An 18,978-nucleotide genomic window follows, 5' to 3' on the forward strand; every position below is an offset into this window, starting at 1 on the left:
AAGAGACAGGAGAAACTGTTAGAGAATAAATTTGAAGAGGTTTGTATAGAGAAAAATTGCTAGAGAGAATAAATGTTAGCTGGAAGATAGCTCTGTGCTTTTGCCTGTGGGCTTCAGAGTATTACCACAGATTATCTACATATTTATCTTTCAACTCTGCTTACCTGAAGGCCTTTGTGGATGTTTCTGGCAACATGTTTTCCTTAAAGATATCTGCTATGCCTCTCCCTCCAAATGTCCCTAATGTCCCCATCTCCTCATGGCCTTTTAATAGGCCATATTGTGCAATTTTATATTCACATATTGTGAAATTTTTGTTGTTGTTGAGGAAGATTGGCCCTGAGCTAACATCTGTTGCCAATCTTCTTCTTTTTGCTTGAATAAGATTGTTGCTGAGCTAACACACAACATCTGTGCCAGTCTTCCCCTATTTTGTATGTGGGATGCCACCACAGTGTGGCTTGATAAGCGGTGTGTAGGTCTGCTCCCTGGGCCACTGAGGCGAAGTGTGTGAACTTAAGCACTACACCACCAGGCCAGCCCCACAACTGAAATATTTTTTAATGGTAGGTTGTGTGTATAAAGTTTAATTTAGGCTTTAAAAGTTTAGGTTGTTGGAAACAACCTGATAAAAAAATGGGCAGAGGATATGAACAGACATTTTTGCAAAGAAGATATACTCATGGCCAATAGGCACATGAAAAGATGTTCAACATCACTAATCATCAGGGAAATGCAGATCAAAACTGCACTAAGATATTACCTTATACCCATTAGAATGGCTATAATCACCAAGACAAAAAATAATAAATGTTGGAGAGGTTGTGGAGAAAAGGGAACCCTCATACACTGCTGGTGGGAATGCAAACTGGTGCAGCCACTATGGAAAACAGTATGGAGATTCCTCAAAAAAAATTTTTTTTTTTTTTAAAGATTGACACCTGAGCTAACAACTGTTGCCAATCTTCTTCTTCATTCTGCTTTTTCTCCCCAAATACCCCCAGTACATAGTTGTATATTTTAACTGTGGGTCCTTCTAGTTCTAGTACATGGGACGCCACCTCTATGTGGCCTGATGCGTGGTGCCATGTCCGTGCCCAGGATCTGAACCAGAGAAACCCTGGGCTGCCGTAGTGGAGTGTGCAAACTTAACCACTTGGCCATGGGGCCGGCCCCCCTCAAAAAATTAAAAATAGAAATACCATATGACCCAGCTATCCCACTACTGGGTATTTATCTAAAGAACTTGAAATCAGCAATTCAGAGAGACTTATATACCCCTGTGTTTATTGCAGCATTTTTATCAATGGATGAATGATACAGATGTAGTATACATATACAATGGAATACTACTTAGGCATAAAAAAGACAAAATCGTCCCATTCACAACAACATGGATGGACCTTGAGGGCATTATGTTAAGCAAAATAAGCCAGAGAAAGACAGACACCATATGATTTCACTCGTACGCGGAAGATAAACTAACATACAGACAAAGAAAACATTTTACTGGTTATGAGAGGGGAAGGGGGTTAGAGAGTGGGCACAAGGGGTGAAGGGGCACATATATATGGTGACTGACAAATAATAATGTACAACTGAAATTTCACAATGTTATAAACTGTTGTGACCTCAAAAAAAAATCAGCAAGAAGCTAAGGATTCCTACAACAACTGCCTCTCTTCAACAGGCATTAAATATCATAAAGGTGTCAGCTCTTCACAACGAATTTCAGTAAGATCCAATGGGGGGGAAAGTTTAGGTTGGTTAGTGTGACAGATTCACGTTGTAAAAAGTACACATATCAAAGGGTAAGATAAATGCAATACAGTTTTACACGGTGTATTTTTGAGTTCCAGTGCTAAAAGGAAAATTTCTTCTATAAGCATCATGATAAATCTAGCAAACAGAATTAAAATCTCTCTCACACATTAGTAGAAAATTAATTGTTCATTACCAGGAAGATATAGTGCCTAAAAATTTAAGTTCTGAAGTAAGTTTTTGAAATTTTAACTCGGTGAAAGGTCTCAACTGAATAAGTAGTTTCTGTGTTTCTGAAGAGTGATTAAGTAGCTTCTTTTGCTTACATGACCCTTGACACTCCTGTCACTATCCACCCCCCAATCCTTGGATTGACTTTTTAACTTCTTTGGTACTATCTGGAATTAAAGAGATTGATAATCCTTGCGTGTTGTTTGGAAAACAAAGAATTTGTTGTGATTCACAATTGAGTGGTGAGCACCACTCAATTGTTATCTAAGGACTAATAAAATAAAACTTTTGATAAATAATTATTATATAAGGTAACCAGCACAGTAGTTGAATGCATAAACAGAGGATGATACCCATCTTTGTGATATACTCCCAGAAGCACGTTAACACTGTCGAGAATACTAGGACATTGATTAACTTTCAAAACAGGGCATACAAATAAAATAACTGAGAATTATACTCATTAAGGAAAATTTTAGAAGATAACTAAAATTTTCTTGAGTAAAGTAATAACTAGCTGCATATTTAATGAGATAAGATTGTTTTGCTCTCATATGAGAACACCAAAATAGCTTTTGATTTAGTTCAGTTAATGGAAACATCATAAGACCATGTGGGGAAAAAAAGGCCATCAACTTGGTCAGGAGAGGGGTATCAACTATGCTACTGGAAGATAGTTTCTATCATGCATACTGTCAATTCAGGAAGTACTTCTAGGTCAGACAGGAGCAAAATGTCAATAAAATGAAACAAAATAACAACAACCCTAGAGCCGAGTGTCTGCCTCTTTATTCTTAGAGAGTATAGGCCCGTGATGGATGTTGTTCAGCCGAGGAGCTCAGTTTCCTCAAAGCAGCCTGTTGAGGGTATTAATTGTTAGAAGGTTCTTTATGTAGAAGCACAGTGTATCTCTTTGTAATGTTCCTGGTCCTAATTTGCCCTTTAGAGCCACAAAGAACAAGTCAGTTCTTTTACATAATCATTCTTTAGAAGTTTAAAGATTGCTACTGAACCTTTTTTTGTTTTTGGATTCTCCTAGCTAAGCATATACAGTTCTTAGGAGTTAGTTTGCAGTTTTCTTAGGAGTTGTTCATTTGATAATGCTCTTTGAGCCCTATTATGTGTATGAAGCACTAAGGAAATTAGATAAATAGGATGTTTTATTAATAAACTTAAGATGGAGGAGTCATATAAATCAGTATTTACAAAATTACCTGATTCAGTTTATAAAAGAAGATACAAGGATGCATCAGTAGCACTGAAGAAGGAGTGAGTAACTTTGGGGTGGGAAGTTAGGGAACTCTTCACAGTAGATGAAACGAATGGTTGGTCTTTCACCAATGAAGAGGGTTTGGATTGGAATGAGACTGAGGACAGTACAGGCTCACAAAAGCATATGCAGAATTTCTACATGAAATAGCAGCACTTTGGGGACTTCAGGTATTCATCAGTATGACTGCCCTTAGGGCAGGTGAGGTATGGTGTCAAAAACCCAGGCAGAAAGATAGGGGCTAAATTATGAAGGAGTTTGTGTGACAGAACTAAGCAATTTGAATTGATTCCGTAAGAGATGGCAGTGCACAGGACCTTTGATGGGTTTTTAACACAAAGGCAACATGCTTAGAATTGCATTTTAGAACAGTGATTCTTGTAGTGGTGTGGCAGATGATTTGAGACTTGAGAAACTGAGGCTTGGATATACTTCTGGTAGTTTATGGGTGCTTGTCAGTTTCTTTATTAGAATGTGGTATCCGGATAAGTTGATGTAACATTAAATTCAATCTCTGTCAGAAGGGATAGCTAACAAATTGAGTGACATATGCTTGTACGAGTAGCCTTTTTTTGAAGCTTCAATAAAGGTAAACTTTGAACCTGATTTTTGTTTTGAGGAAAGTGGGATGAGATGAAAATGGAGAGTTATGTGAAAAATTATGTCTACCGTGTTTTATAAGGAATTTGATGAAGGCGAAAAGAGTCGGAATAGCTGTTAGTGTAGTTGTTTGCTGCCTTGAATCAGAAAGGAAACAACTTGAGGGAAAAACCTTGAGAGTGTAAAGTTGTTGTAAAATCAGGTCTTGACATCCAGTACAAAAATTCTGTACTTTGCTTCATTCAAAGTGATTGGTGGCAGTATACCCATCACCAGTTTTTGAGAACTGAATGAGGTAAAGACAAAGTATTGAGGCTTCCATAATTACTTGTATGGATATGTGTCTCTTCTACTAAGATGCAGACTCCCTGGAGATAGGGAAGATGTCTTTTTTGCTTTTTTTGTCTCTCCGCAGAGACATGGAGCCTTATATTTAATAGGAACACAAAGATTTATTGGATTAAAAACTCTTTTAAAGATATCAGAATTTACGTAGCCAGATGATTGGAACCTTCGAATTTGTCACTCTGGGAGGCTCTCCACTTGTTACTTTCATTTCTCAAAGTATGTTTGGTACCCGTCTTTGGGAGATGTTTCTGTAGGAGAGAAATCAGTTGGGCCAATGTAAGATAGGACCGAAGAACTGAATATTGGAGGGGAGTTAGAGCTGAAATATGTTAGGAAGTTAAATAAGCAAGTTCAGTTGTATATTAGCTGTAATAAGTACTCTAATATTCTCAGGAGAATAGATTCATCCCCAGGCAAGTAGGTAGATATAATATGTAAATAGTTGAGGTTTGTACAAAAAGGCATAAATAATTTCACCTCTGGTACTCGTTTGAAGGATTAAATAAAGTGACAGACTTGGGATCTGCCACCCTTAAATTTGGTTGTCTTTGGGTAGATCTAGCTATATCAGTTTAACTTTGGTGAAGCCTGAAAGTCTTTCATTACCAGTGGGTTTGTAAAACAGCCCATATTTTAAGGACTAACTTATTTAGATTGTGGTAAAATCCATAATACAGCATCAGTAACTGACAATATTATAATGTAAAAGAAGTGTCAAACTTTATATTATAAATATTGCCTTAATGCTATTGCAAGTGTTGAAGTGTTCTTTATACTTTTTTCACTTGTGAAGTAAATATTTTCTTTAGCTTTTCTAATTAGCAAAACAAATTACTCTGAATTTCAGTAGAACTAGATGTGTCTAGCTTTTTCTTGTTCTCTATCTTTTATACTTTGATCTTTTGTTGATAGCCAACACATACATCTTTTGTCATTTTATTTACTCTTATGAATCCATACTAAATGACACTTCTTTACCATCACCAGAGTTTTTAATAATTTTAACTATTTACCTGCATTTTAGATTTGATAAAACTTAGAAACAGCTCATATAGAATAAACAATTTTCGATGTGAACAATCATTTTTTTTTTTTGAGGAAGAACAGCCCTGAGCTAACATCTGCCGCCAATCCTCCTCCTTTTGCTGAGGAAGACTGGCCCTGAGCCAACATCCGTGCCCATCTTCCTCCACCTTGTATGTGGGGCACCCACCACAGCATGGCTTTGCCAAGTGGTGCCATGTCCGCACCAGGGATCCAAACTGGTGAACTCCAGGCTGCTGAAGCGGAATGTGCACACTTAACTGCTGTATCACTGGGCCGGCCCCAAACAATCATTTTTGTATTTTGTTTATAAAGACTTAACCAATGGAATTTAGTTTTCTACTTAATATATTTAATACCAAATAGAGCCAGAAAAAAAAGTGAATTTCCTTGAAATAGTTCTTATTTTACAAAAATGTGTGGTTTAGATAAGGCTTTTGGCCTGGCATAGTTATTCCTACTTAAAGATATGGATGTAGTCTGTTAATTAAACTGGTGACCATGTTTTAAAAACTCATAATTGGAAGCTCAGTTTTAGAAACTTGGTAAAATTTTTTTGTTATGGTACAATACATATAAAATTTGCCATTAGTATCATTTAATACATTCACAGTGTTGAATAGTCATCACCATTGTCTAAATCCAGAACATTTCATCACTCCAAAAGGAAATTCCATACTCATTAGCGGTCACTCCCCCTCCCTCAAGCCCCTAGGAGCCACTAATCTGTGTCCTGTCTTTGTGGGTTTCCCTATTCTGGTTATTTCATATGAGTGAAGTCATACGATACATGGCCTTTTGTGTCTGGCTTCTTTCACTTAGCATAAGGTTTTCAAGGTTCATCCATGTTGTAGCATGTATTTGTACTTCATTACTTTTGATGGCTGAATAATATTCCATTGTATTGATATACCACATTTTATTTATTCACTTATTCGTTGATGGACATTTGGGTTATTTCTATCTTTTAGGTGTTATGAATAGTGCTACCATGAACATTTGTTTACAAGTTTTTGTTTGAACACCTCTTTTCAGTTTTTTTGGGTATTATGCTTAGGAGTGGAGTTGTTGCGTTATATAAGAATTCTATGTTTAACTTATTGAGGAACTGCCAGCTGTTTTCTGCAGCAACTGCACCATTTTGCATTCCCACCAGCAGTGTATGAAGGTTCCAGTTTCTCCACATCCTCTCCAATACTTACTATTTTCCTTTTTTTTTTTTTTTCAGTTGTAGCCATCCTAGTGGATATGGAGTAGTATTTCATTGTGGTTTTGATTTGAATTTCCCTAATGACTAATGATGATGAACATCTTTTAATGTGCTTGTATATCTTCTTTGGAGAAATGTTTATTCAGTTTCTTTGCCCATTTTTAATTGGCCTGTTTGTATTTTTGTTGTTGAGTGATATGAGTTCTTTATATATTTTGGATACTAGACCCTTATCAGATGCATGATTTGGAAATATTTTCTCCTATTCTATGAATTGTCTTTATACTTTCTTGATAGTGTCATTTGATGCACAAAAGTAAAAATCTTCTAAATTTGGTGCATTATAGTTCCAGGTACGTATAACCAACTTAGTTTGTACATCAATAAAGGAAATAAGATGCGTATATAGTTAACCAGAGCATAGAGGCAGGAAAGTCTAGAATGTGTGAAAAAGAATATTGTGTTTGGCTGATATGTTAGGGTTCATGTAATTTTAAGGAACAGAAGCCCACTTAAGCTACCTTAAATGAAGGAGTGTTTATTGTAGGTGTATCTTGTGGACATTTTGAAGATAAAATATAAAATATACCTGGGCTACAGAGTGCCTGGAATAATGGTTTCTCTGCCTTTCAAGAGATGCTTTGTTTTTCTCATCTCTTTTCTGTCTCTTCATTGTTCAATGCTTGGTTTCCACCTGCAAAAGCCCTGTATAACTATCTCAACTCTACACAATTTATCAGTTCAAGCATCTACCATCCTTTGACTGACTCAGTCTTCAATCTCCTATTTAAAAATCCTGGGAACCTGATTGTCTCAGCCAGTGAATGAATTTGTCTCTGTTTTTTCAGCAGTCCAATCTAATCAGTGCTGACTGAAGAGCAAGACCATAAGATACCAATATGGTCACTTTGGTCTACTGCTTCAGTAGGGGTTGGGAAAAGGGCACTGTCAAAGAACTGGGAGTGGGTTGCAGGTATGCTAAAGACATATATTTCTTCTAGTTGTAGAAAGAGTAGTAGGAAATAATGTTGGAAAGATAATTTGGGTCCAAATTGTGAAGAGCCTTTAATGCTAGAATAAAGAGTTAAAACTTTTCCATAGATGCTAAGGACTATTGAGGGTTTGGGGGCAAGGAAATGTAATGCTCTGTTCTTTCCTGCTTGTACTTTGTAGTTTATTCTAGCCAGAGTGAGTTATCTGTCATTCTCCTCCTCTCTCTAATTTCTGTTTGTCTGAATCCTCTCTTGTTCATTCAGCAAGCAGATCTTAGCACCGACTATATTCCAGGAAAAGAAGGAGCTTCTTAGAAGAAGCCCTTTCTGGTGAAGTCAGTGATGATCACATTGCAAACATAAATTGAAATGCTATGATGTGAGGGAGCATGAGATGGGAGGAAGCAGGATTTACTACTTTGGCATGTAATCTGCTTTGGAAGTCCATTTTCAGGCTCATTTCAGTGTTTTACAGGGGTTAGAGGAGGAGTGACCAAAAAGAGGTAATATGATGGAGTCTTTTGGCGTGATGGAACTGTTCTATACCTCAGTTGTGGTGGTAGTTATACAAATCTGTACATGTGGTAAGACTTAGAGACTGTACACCAAAAGAAAAACAGCCGATTTTTATTCTATGTTAGTTTAAAAAAGTAAAATATTTACTGAGTGTTTTAAATACCTTATACGCAGAGCATTGTGCATGTCACACAAATCCTGTTCTCATTTATAGTTTAAAAGTAGCATTCAGATCAGTATGTAAGGTAGAAAGTTAAAAGTATCAGAAGGATTCATAGAAGAAATGGCTTATAGAGGAGAAAGGTTCATAGAAATAATGGCTCACCAGATTGCACTCCTCCGTTAGATTAATGCTATAGGTTGACTGTTTCTCCCCCCACACCAAATTCCTATGTTGAAACCTAATCCACAGTTTGATAGTATTTGGAGGTGGAGCCTTTGGGAAGTAATTATGAGGTCATGAGGGTGGAGCTGTATGAATGGAATTAATGCCCTTATAAAAGAGACCCCAGAGAGCTCTCTCTCCTCTTTCCACCATTCGGAGGACACCGAGAAAAGATGGTGGTCTCTGAACAGGAAGTGGGCTCTCACCAGACACTGAATCTGCCAGCTCTTTGGTTTTAGACTTTGTAGCCTCCAGAACTGTAGGAAATAAGTTTCTGTTGTTTATAAGCCACCAAGTCTATGGTATTGTTATAGCAGCCTGAACGGACTAAGACTACTAAGTTTGAAAACAGAAGTGGTCTTTTTTTTTTAGAAGTAATCTTTTTCTCTGTAGTCCCCTAAATTAGCAGACTTTCATTTATATGTGCAAGCACAGCACTTGGGATACAATGGTGAAGACAGAGCTCACAGTCTAATGCAGTGGTAATGTTGTAGAGCTCATATTCTAATGCAGAAGATAATGACTAAATAAATTCTCAAAACTATTTTGGCTCTTCTACTTCCTTTGCCTTTCCATATCAATTTTAGAATCAGCTTGTCTATATTTACAGGTAATCCTTGTTAACTAAGTTGGGGAGAATTGACATCTTGACTATGGTGAATTTTCTATTCCCTGAACACAATATGTCTCCATTTTTTTGGGTTTGTTTGGATTTTCTTCAGAGTTTTGTAGCTTTCGGCATACACATCTTGCACGTGTCTTGTTAGATTTATATCTAAATATTTAATATTTTTGAGCTATTGTAAATGATATATTTTTTAAAATTTCAGTCTCCAATTATTCATTGCTGGTATAGAGAAATATGATTGACTTTTGTTTGCCTTATATCCTGTAACCTTGCTAAACGTATTAGTTCTAGGAGCTTTTATGTGGATTCCACAGGATTGTTTATGTAGACAATAATGTTGTCTGCAAATAAGGAAAATTTTATTTTTTCCTTTCCAATTGGTAAGACTTACTTTTCTCGCCTTATTGCACAAGCTAGGACTTTCAGTATGATTTTGAATGAGAGTGATGAGAGTGGACATCCTTACCTTGTTTCCAATCTTCAAAACATTTGATCTTTCACAGTCAAGTATGGAATTAGTGTCAGGTTTTTTTGTAGATGCCCTTAACTAGGCTAAGGAACTTCCTTTCTATTCCTAGTTTTCTGTGTATTTTTTATCAAGAATGATTTAGGATATTGTCAAATGTGTCAGTTGATATGATCATGTAGTTTTTGTTCTTTAGACTGTAAAGTATGGTGGATTACATTGATTAACTTTCAAATATTAAATGAGCCTTGCATTCCTAGGATAAACCCCACTTGGTCTTGTTTTTCTTTTTACATATTGTCACTTTTGATTTTTTTCACTTAAAAAAACTTTATTGAGATATAATTCACATACCATACAACTCATCTATTTAAATTGTACAATTCAGTGGTTTTAATTTTTTTATTGCAGTAACGTTGGTTTATAACATTATATAAATTTCAGGTGTATGTCATTATATATTTCAATTTATGTGTAGATTACATCATGTTCACCACCTAAAGACTAATTACAATCCATCACCACACTCATGCCTAATCACCCCTTTCGCCCTTCTTCCTCCCCCCTTACCCTCTGGTGACCACCAGTCCAATCTCTGTTTCTATGATTTGTTTGTCATTGTTTTTATCTTCTACTTATGAGTGAGATCATACAATATTTGACTTTCTCCCTCTGAGTTATTTCATGTAGCACAATACCCTCAAGGTCCATCCATGTTGTCACAAATGGCCGGATTTCATCATTTCTTATGGCTGAGTGATATTCCGTTGTGTATATATGCCACATCTTCTTTATCCATTCGTCTCTTAATGGACACCTAGCTTACTTCGAAGTCTTGGTTATTGTGAATAATGCTGCGGTGAACATAGGGGAGCAGGTATCTTTATGCATTCGTGTTTTCACGTTCTTTGGATAAATAGCCAGCAGTGGAATAGCTGGATCATATGGTAGATCTATTCTTAATTTTTTCAGAAGTCTCCATACTGTTTTCCATAGTGCCTGCACCAGTTTGCACTCCCACCAGCAGTGTATGAGGGTTGCCTTCTCTCTACATCTCTAACACTTATTGTTTCCTGTCTTGTTAATTATAGCCATTCTGACGGGAGTGAGGTGATATCTCATTGTAGTTTGGATTTTCGTTTTCCTGATAGGTAATGATGTTGAACATCTTTTCATGTGCCTGTTGGCTATTTGTATATCTTCTTTGGAGAAATGTCTGTTCAGATCTTTTGCCCATTTTTTAATTGGGTTGTTCATTTTTTTTGTTGTTGAGATGTATGAGTTTTTTGTATATTTTGGATATTAACCCCTTATCAGATATATGGTTTGCCAATATCTTCTCCCATTTGTTAGATTGTCTTTTCACTTTGTTGATGGTTTCCTTTGCTGTGCAGAAGCTTTTTAGTTTGATGTAGTCCCATTTGATCATTTTTTCTTTTGTTTCCCTTGCCAGGTCAGACATGGTACTTGAAAATATGCTACTAAGACAGGTGTTGAGGAGTGTACTGCCTGTGTTTTCTTCTAGGAGTTTAATGCTTCCAGGTCTTACATTCAAGTCTTTCATCCATTTTGAGTTAATTTTTGTGTATGGTGTAAGATAATGGTCTACTTTCATTCTTTTGCATGTGGTTATCCAGTTTTCCGAACACCATTTATTGAAGAGACTTTCCTTTCTCCGTTGTATGTTCTTAGCTCCCTTGTTGAAAATAAGCTGTCCGTAGATGTATGGGTAGTGGTTTTTCGTATGTTCACAGAGTTGTGCTGCAGTCGCCACAGTCAGTTTTAGAACATTTTTATCACCCCAACAAGAAACCCTGTACTCATTATGAAGATTAAATATATGTGAAGATATTTTACTTTTATTGTAAACAAGAACGCTAACATAGTTTCTGTTTTATTTATACAAGAGGCATAACTGGAAAGGTATTCACAGATATGGTTAGTTTTATTCATCGTTATCAATTGTTATCTTGCCTTTTTTCCAACTTTCTCTTAGATTAAAATATAGCTTACCTCTTGGCAGTTGGAATATTTTTGTCATATTTTGCTGATGTTGTTCCTTGTTGCTCATGTTCTTGTCCTAAAAATTCTTCCCAATATCCTTCCTCTTTTCTTCTTCTCGTGGTTTCTGTCTTCCCTCTGAATGCCTTACTTACTATACTGGCTTAAAGCAGTGGAGGTTCTCTTCATGAATCGTTTAGTACATGGTGATGTGGTACAAAAGCTAGAATATTTTTATAATTGCTTTTTTCTTTTCCCTTTAATTGTATTCTATCTTGTTCCCTCCCTGCAACAAAATAAAGAGATCTCTATCAGTAAGATATTGCCTGAAACTTATTTACTGTAGGAAATAAGATGTACTATAAGGTGATTTGCTAACATGAACACAGGAGGAAAAAGAAAGTAATTTATATTTTTGAACTGCTCAAGTGAAAATCAGAGGCGTTTTGACAGTGTAGGATGAAAGAGAATAAGGGATACCGCTGAAGCTTTTAATCTTGATTGTTCTGTGGAGGGCGTGAGCAAATAAGTGTGATTAGAAGGAAAAGGAACTGTGAGAGAGACTTGGCTCAAACACTTCCTAGCGTTGTGACCTTGCCAAATGGCTCATGAACCTTTCTTGGGGGTGGTGAGGTGGCACATTAAATCCTTGGAGAAGTCTATGAAAGCTGTGGACGACTGCCCAGGAAAAATTTTCATTAGTACATCGTTTACTTCAAATTGTGTGTACAGTTTGAGGAGGCTTATGGACCTCCTCTAGCCCATTCTTGTAGGTTCATTGATTCTTCATGAAGAACCTTTGACCTGGTTGCTCTCTAAGGTCCCTGGAAACTCTAAAATACCTTTTTTTTTCTTTTAAATTATAACCTTGACTTTCAGCCTTGAAATTCTGTTTTTTGACAGAGTAAATAATATGGATTCTGTCCTTTTTTGATAGTTCTGATCTCTGAAAATAATTAGGTTAGTTAAGCACTGTATATTAAAAAAAATTCTGTATTTTTTTTTTTTTTTAGGCTTTGTAATAATGGCAAAGGCAAGATTCAGAAACAGCCTAAAAAAGAAAATTCTTGGAATTAAAAAAAAGCCTAACTTAGCTGGCAAAAAAAAGTATTTTTTTTACATATAGTCAGCTGAAAGTCCTTTTCCAGTGAAAAATGATTGAGGTTTGGAAAGAATGTAATATTTGTGCCAGATCTTTAATCCAGAATACTCAATCGTAGCCAAAGAACTGAATTTTAAAAAGACAGTACTTATACTTCTTTGAATTAGTTATGTAGTCAGCTGTGGCATTCCATGATCGCTAGGTAATGTTTTCTTTTTGGCTTCTATTATACTTTGGGGAAACTTAAGTACAAAGTCCAGGAAGTTGATGTGTCTTCAGCAGTCCAACTTCTACTGAGACAGAGTTTGAAGATCAGGTCACAATTCCTAAGTTTTTAACCTGATGTTACTCTTTTGATTGAAGTTGGTTCTTTCCTGTTTGCAAAAGTTTTCTAACCCCTTTTTAATGTATAACTCCATTTAAGTGATGATTAGAATTTATCTAATGAATCTAAAAAGTTGAAATAGTCATATAGACATAAATATTACACAAAAACAGTGGAATTTTTTTTTTTTGCTAGAGCTGACAGTATTATTGGCAGTAAGAAGATTCAGGATTAGGTATTCACAGTTTTCTATAGTGTCAAATTCCACAGTCTGAGAAACCATGGAATTCACATGGTTTTGTCTCAGATATATAAGTGAGTTTGCCAAGTCTGAAAGACCCAAGCACTGGAGATTTGCTACTTTAGAAATCATGAGCAGAGAACTTACATGGTGTAAATAAGTTTTACCTCTTTTTAGTTAGTGTTTTCCGTTAATAAGGTGTAGTAGGCAAGTGGTCTGACTCTTACATTATATGTAACTCTTTGTGTGGTAAAAGAAATGAAGAAATCTTGGAAAAATGAAACAGACACAGATATGTGAAGCAAATATTAACAAGTATTAATAAGCAAGAGTCACTCATCAACCTTTATTGTAAAAGCCACTAAGATAGAAGGCTAGGGCTTTTTTTTTGACTCTTTCTGTTCTAATCCCCTCATAAGTTTCTTCTTGGTGTGCCTTTTTTCTTCTTTATGTTTTCAGCAATATAGAAACATTGAACTACTTTTTCTCAACTGGTGCTATTTCTTAACTGGTGCAACAGATTTTCTCAACTTTTTTTGCTGAAAAGAGTGGACACAAATTAGTGGAGAGAATGGAAAATGGTGTGTTTGTTTCTCTGTGTGTGTGTAGATAGTTATGTATGTAAACATAGTGTTGACTGGGTTGAGAATGAATTTAGTGGGGGAAAGATGGATTGCCACTACCATTTCCTGTTCTCTGTACATACAGCCAAGATGTGTCACAGAATTAAAAAAAACTCCCTAAACTGGAAAACACGTAGTTTTTAATATTTCCAGTCTATCTGAAACAATAAGACACTTTTCAACTTATAATAACTTGACTCTTGGGATTTAGGGAGAAAGTAGTAAGTGACATCTCTTTATCAGCCCATCTGAGTTTGGAATCAGTAGAAAAAAAGACATAGAACACAGACAAATGGGACCTCAAAACATCAGCTTTAATACTGATGAAATCTGTATCCAAAGACATACTTTTGGCTGCAGTCGGCCTCCTAATACGTTGCCTCAATTAAATATATCCAGCTAGTCACTAGCACAGCAAGCCTTTCCTATGGGACTGGGGAGCAGAGGAGTGCAGAGGCAACAGCCTCATTTAAGGAAAGCAGAACAAACTGTATTCTCTCTGCTATTAGGCTGCAGTTTTTGTCACCAAAATTCAACCTCGCGGATGGAGATGAATAAGGGGCTCTTTCCCCGCTCTATACCATTTAGCTACATTATAAATACTTTTTGGGGCAGAGGATAACCTGAAAATACAATCCAGAATTTCTTAGTGGCATAAGAAATTAAGTCTTTACTCAAAGATTCATGTATATTTGGCATTTTGGCTGTGATTTATAAAGAGTACTGTTTTGTAACTTATAAAGGTATGATGTACAGGATTAGTATGTGTAGCCTCTAGTTTTTCATATAAGAAGATATTTGGTAGTAATACAATATCTAATTGTACCTAAAGGTATAGAGACATAACCACCTCCGAAGGCTCCTTGTAAAACTCTGCCCATGGAGAATTTTCTGATCTGTGGTTGTTACTGTCTTTGATATAACTGCATCTTAAACTTGTAGTCTTCTCATTCTGCTCCTCTGTCTGTATTCTCAGCCAGGTCACATTATTTGAAGCTGTGCTTCATTGAATTTGGACAAAAAATGCTTATGCTCTTCTATTTTATGGTTACTCTGCTTTAATTTATTGTATATGAAACTCTGCATTTCTAGTATAGAGAATAAAATCCTATTTTTATTCTCCTTATAAGCACTACCTGTTCACACTTTGTTGTGAGGAGACAAGCAATTTATGGATTTTTAGATTTGAAACAAGATTATAGTTAAAGATCTGATTCTGGTCAATGATTAGATCAATGTAATTTTGTGCAGTCACAAGTTTCTGTTCTGTTATTTCTGCAGTCAGCTGGTGACCTGGCAAAGATTTCCCTAAATGTCTGGCTCAGAGAGAGGGACAAAACAGTTCCATCTCTTTTAATATTCTGATAGATACCACCATTGGAAGCTACTGCTGCAGAGAGGACTGAAACTGATACAAGTGCCTTTGCAGGTCCCTCAGGGCACTGCCAACAATGCGACTGCCAACCAAAATGCACAACTCCAAATTTTAGAAGGATGTGATCCCACCTATCCCTCCTGGCACCAGTCAACTACTCCAGGAACATAGGCTGCTGTCCTCATTGCTATGGGAGGGAGGGGCTGAGGAATAGGGGATGGTAATTGGTTCACACATGCCATTCACTTACTAAAGATCAGCAGCCTCTCCCTTCATGCACTCCCCCGATTGTTATAAGTGTCTGATAAGGTTCTAGAGTTCTAAAATGGTTGATTCCAATCCTTCTTTCAATTTTTCCTTTGTGGGGGGACTGACCTCTAGATGTTCCTACTCCTCCATTTTGCACTGATGTCTTTTGAAGTGCAAGTGTATTAAATTTGATTAAGCCCAGTTTATCAACTTTTCCTTTTATGGATCATGCTTTTGATGTCATATTTAAGAATTTTTTGCATAAACCATAATGACAAAGATTTTCTCCTGTGTTTAACATGGCTGGATGGCAAACCTTTGCAGCATAGGTAGGCCACATAGGGTCTTGTAGGGGGAGCACGACTTGGTGAGAACTGTCCAGGGAGTACGGGTCAGCTATGTGGAGCTTACAGAGGGAATTGGTGTATCTATCAGTGCTGCAAGGAAGCCTTTTGGGGTGCCATTTCCATTTCAAGAAGGCTGCAGGAAAGCCATCTTGAGGCTGAGTTTGCTAAGGCTGCAAGTTTGCTAAGGGACTTCATGTTTTGGGCACCTGACTGAACAGAGTTCTTGGATGTCCTTACACCCATACCACTGACCCACTCTGCAGCAGCTGGAAACCACAGGAGAGCCCCTTCCTCCTGCAATGTCCTTTCAGTGCTCTTTATTGAGAAAGCTTAACAGTTTCATGTTTGTTTTAAAGGAGAAAAGGTCATAGGAATTCTGTCTGTTATCACAGAGCATATATTGCAGGGTGAATATGGATTTACAAGGCAATAAATTGCTAAGTTTCACACAAGATACCAAATATTGTTTAAATTAGTAGACTACCCCTTGAAGCTTGAAATTGTTCATTATGAATATTCCAGTCCTCAGTATAATCATTACTGAAAACCTCCAACCTAGAGCTCTGATAAGGTAGAGAATTGGGTCTCTGAGACGAAACTTCCAGAGTATCATAAGTAGAAATTACTCTACATTGTCATTAGTTCACTTCCACTGCACACCCAAGGGAATGAGAATGTTTCTTTTTTATTAATTAGCTCACATTCTTTTGTAAGAGTGCATTGGTACCCTTCTAAAGTTGAAGAATAGCCTTGACGTTATGCATTAAAAACGAACCTTCTCATCACAATAATGTACTTTTAAGAACAGATATGTTTATATGATGTTTAGAGTGTAGACAAACTGAGTTATTTGGAACGTCACATAATTTGTAACTGTTTGTAACTGTATGTGCAAATTTAAAATTTTCTTAACGATCATTTATATCGCAGCCTACATGAAGGGTTGATATTCACTTGGATTCATCAATACCTTTCTGATTCGTCCATGGGGCCCTCGTCATGCTGTTCTGATGGATATATATTTTGAATATCATTCCTGCTTATGTGTGCAATAGATACTTAATTTGGTTGGTAAGAGCGTGGAGATAATATGTAAAATCCTTGATCCTTGTGCAAATTTCTTAGATTTTCAGTGAGAGATACTTACTTTCTTCCTTGGTGATATATTGATTCTTTTGCAATAAGATTTCTTGTGCATACTTGTCCTAGGGAAAACAATTTACATATACATAATTATAGCAGTGGAGGGTCAGTAGATGCCGTTTTATTACAAACAGTAACAAATTATTACTGAAAATAGTTAAATGGTATTTTCCCAAAAGATTGTATTACTTAATCCTTTACCCATTTTATATAAGTTGTCTGTAACTTTTTTGTTGTCCAGTTCTTGGATTTTATTCTCAAGTATATGTATAGTCAATTCTAGTACACTTCGTAGCTGATTCAAAGCAAATATTTACATTTTGTTTACTGCTCATTTTTCTCCCAGTTTGTTTCTCTCTCTAATATCTCTGTTGATGATTCTTCTAATATTTTTATATAAACCAGATAGTCTTAATTGAGTCTTATTAGTTTAATAGTAGTTTAAGTAGTAGAAATAATTTTCATTTAAAAATATTTTGATTTGTCCTGGGAATAAAGATACTTTAAAAATTATTGTTAAATAGTTCTCTGGTTACCAAAAACACAATTCATGTACCTTTTCTGTGTTTCAGAAACCTTTTTTCAAAGAGGACAAAGGAATTCAAATCAGTTGTCCATAGTGCTCCTGGTTGGAAATTATTTGGTAAAGTCCCTCCCAGAGAAAATCTGCAGAAAACTTCCAAAATCATTCAGCAGGTAAGTACTAATGTAGCCATGTGATTTGTCTTAGCTTTTCAAATATTCTTTTCTTGATAATTAACCATATTCCATTTTTATTCATATTTTTCTACATATAAATTTTTGAGATTATAGATATTTGTACTAGCCTTACCTTTTTTTTTTAAACATGACATATTTTCACTTGTCTTTTATGGTTGTGAAAACAGAACACTGGTTTGGTTTTCTTTCCGAGTTATTCCTTGGATAGCTTTTTTTTTTGTGCTTAGCTAACCACTTTCACCGCATACTCTGACTTCTAGGTGAACTTGGTAGCATTTGCCAATGGCACTTATTTTATGGATATAGGTAGTTGTGAACTGATAAAACAGTAAAAAGCAAAAACTTAATAGATTTTAAGATTAGACTCCTTCCTTGGTCATTTTTCTAGCGTTCTGTCTAAACCAAGGACTTTGTGAGATGGGTGGGTATATAATCTGTTTCTAATAATTTAGGAGCCAATTCTTCTAATATCTGTTTTAATATCCATATTCTTGAGTTCTTATGACTTTCAGATCTCGCTTGACTTCTGAACTTGTGCCTCCTCCACACTAGGAAGTCAATGATACTGGAAAGCAATGAGACTGAATCAGTTTGCAGCACTTTTAAGTTCAGAGAAGCTGTTGCTCCTAAGGAGATATATAATAAATTTCCTGTTTCCCTCTTTCCCAGTTGTAGTTTATCAGATTTAACACAACCAACATTTATAAAATTAATCACATTAAGGCAATAATCGTCATTCAAATTGGAAAAAATATCTTCCTTTGAGGATTTAATAGTGTTCCTTTTGTTGCTCAAAAGAAAAACTGGTTTCCCCAGTAATAAAAGAATTTTTAGGTCTTTAAAAATACGTTATAATTAATTTTATTTACAAGTAATTAAAATATTGACTAGTTTATCTAGCTGCTGGGACTTAAAACTGTAGTGCTGTGGTTCCCCAGCTGTGTGCCCGGGCACCCCATGTGCGGCAGCTAACGAACTCAGTGATACCCTGCATCTGTCAGATACAGTACAGACTGTTAGCTTGAGATAGTACACAATTTCAACATTAAATGGCACTATATTATTTTCTGTAGCATTGTATCTTTGTGAATCTGGTTTTTTCTGAGGATGTTGTGATAAAAATCAGATACTGTGCAAAAATCAATGTGGAACAGGAAATGAGTGTAATGGTCTCCAATCTGATTTCGAGGTTTGTGGAATTGTACAGTGCACAAGACATACACGCCCAAAAGTAATTAGTTGTGGTTATTTAAGAATAAAATATAACTTTTTTTCTTTCATTTATGTGTGTTATTTTTTCAAATGGCTACTAAGTGTTAGGACATAAATTCTTATTAAATTGTTGGATATAACTGCTTATTAACAGAATGATTAATATTTCTGTGGGTTTAGAGGGGACCA

At 36.0% G+C, this 18,978-nt stretch overlaps 1 protein-coding gene across 2 annotated transcripts in view; it reads left to right on the plus strand.

Moving 5' to 3' along the window:
* Window positions 1-18,978, plus strand: part of TBC1D12 (TBC1 domain family member 12) — an 80,472-nt gene that overhangs the window by 9,710 nt on the left and 51,784 nt on the right. For both annotated transcript variants that reach the window (XM_046654727.1, XM_046654726.1), the window contains exon 2: window positions 17,430-17,553. In XM_046654727.1, coding sequence (XP_046510683.1) covers window positions 17,430-17,553 — 124 coding nt within the window. The remainder of the gene's footprint in view (window positions 1-17,429; window positions 17,554-18,978) is intronic.

The sequence above is a fragment of the Equus quagga genome, chromosome 2, assembly GCF_021613505.1.
Source record: "Equus quagga isolate Etosha38 chromosome 2, UCLA_HA_Equagga_1.0, whole genome shotgun sequence".
NCBI lineage: Eukaryota > Metazoa > Chordata > Mammalia > Perissodactyla > Equidae > Equus > Equus quagga.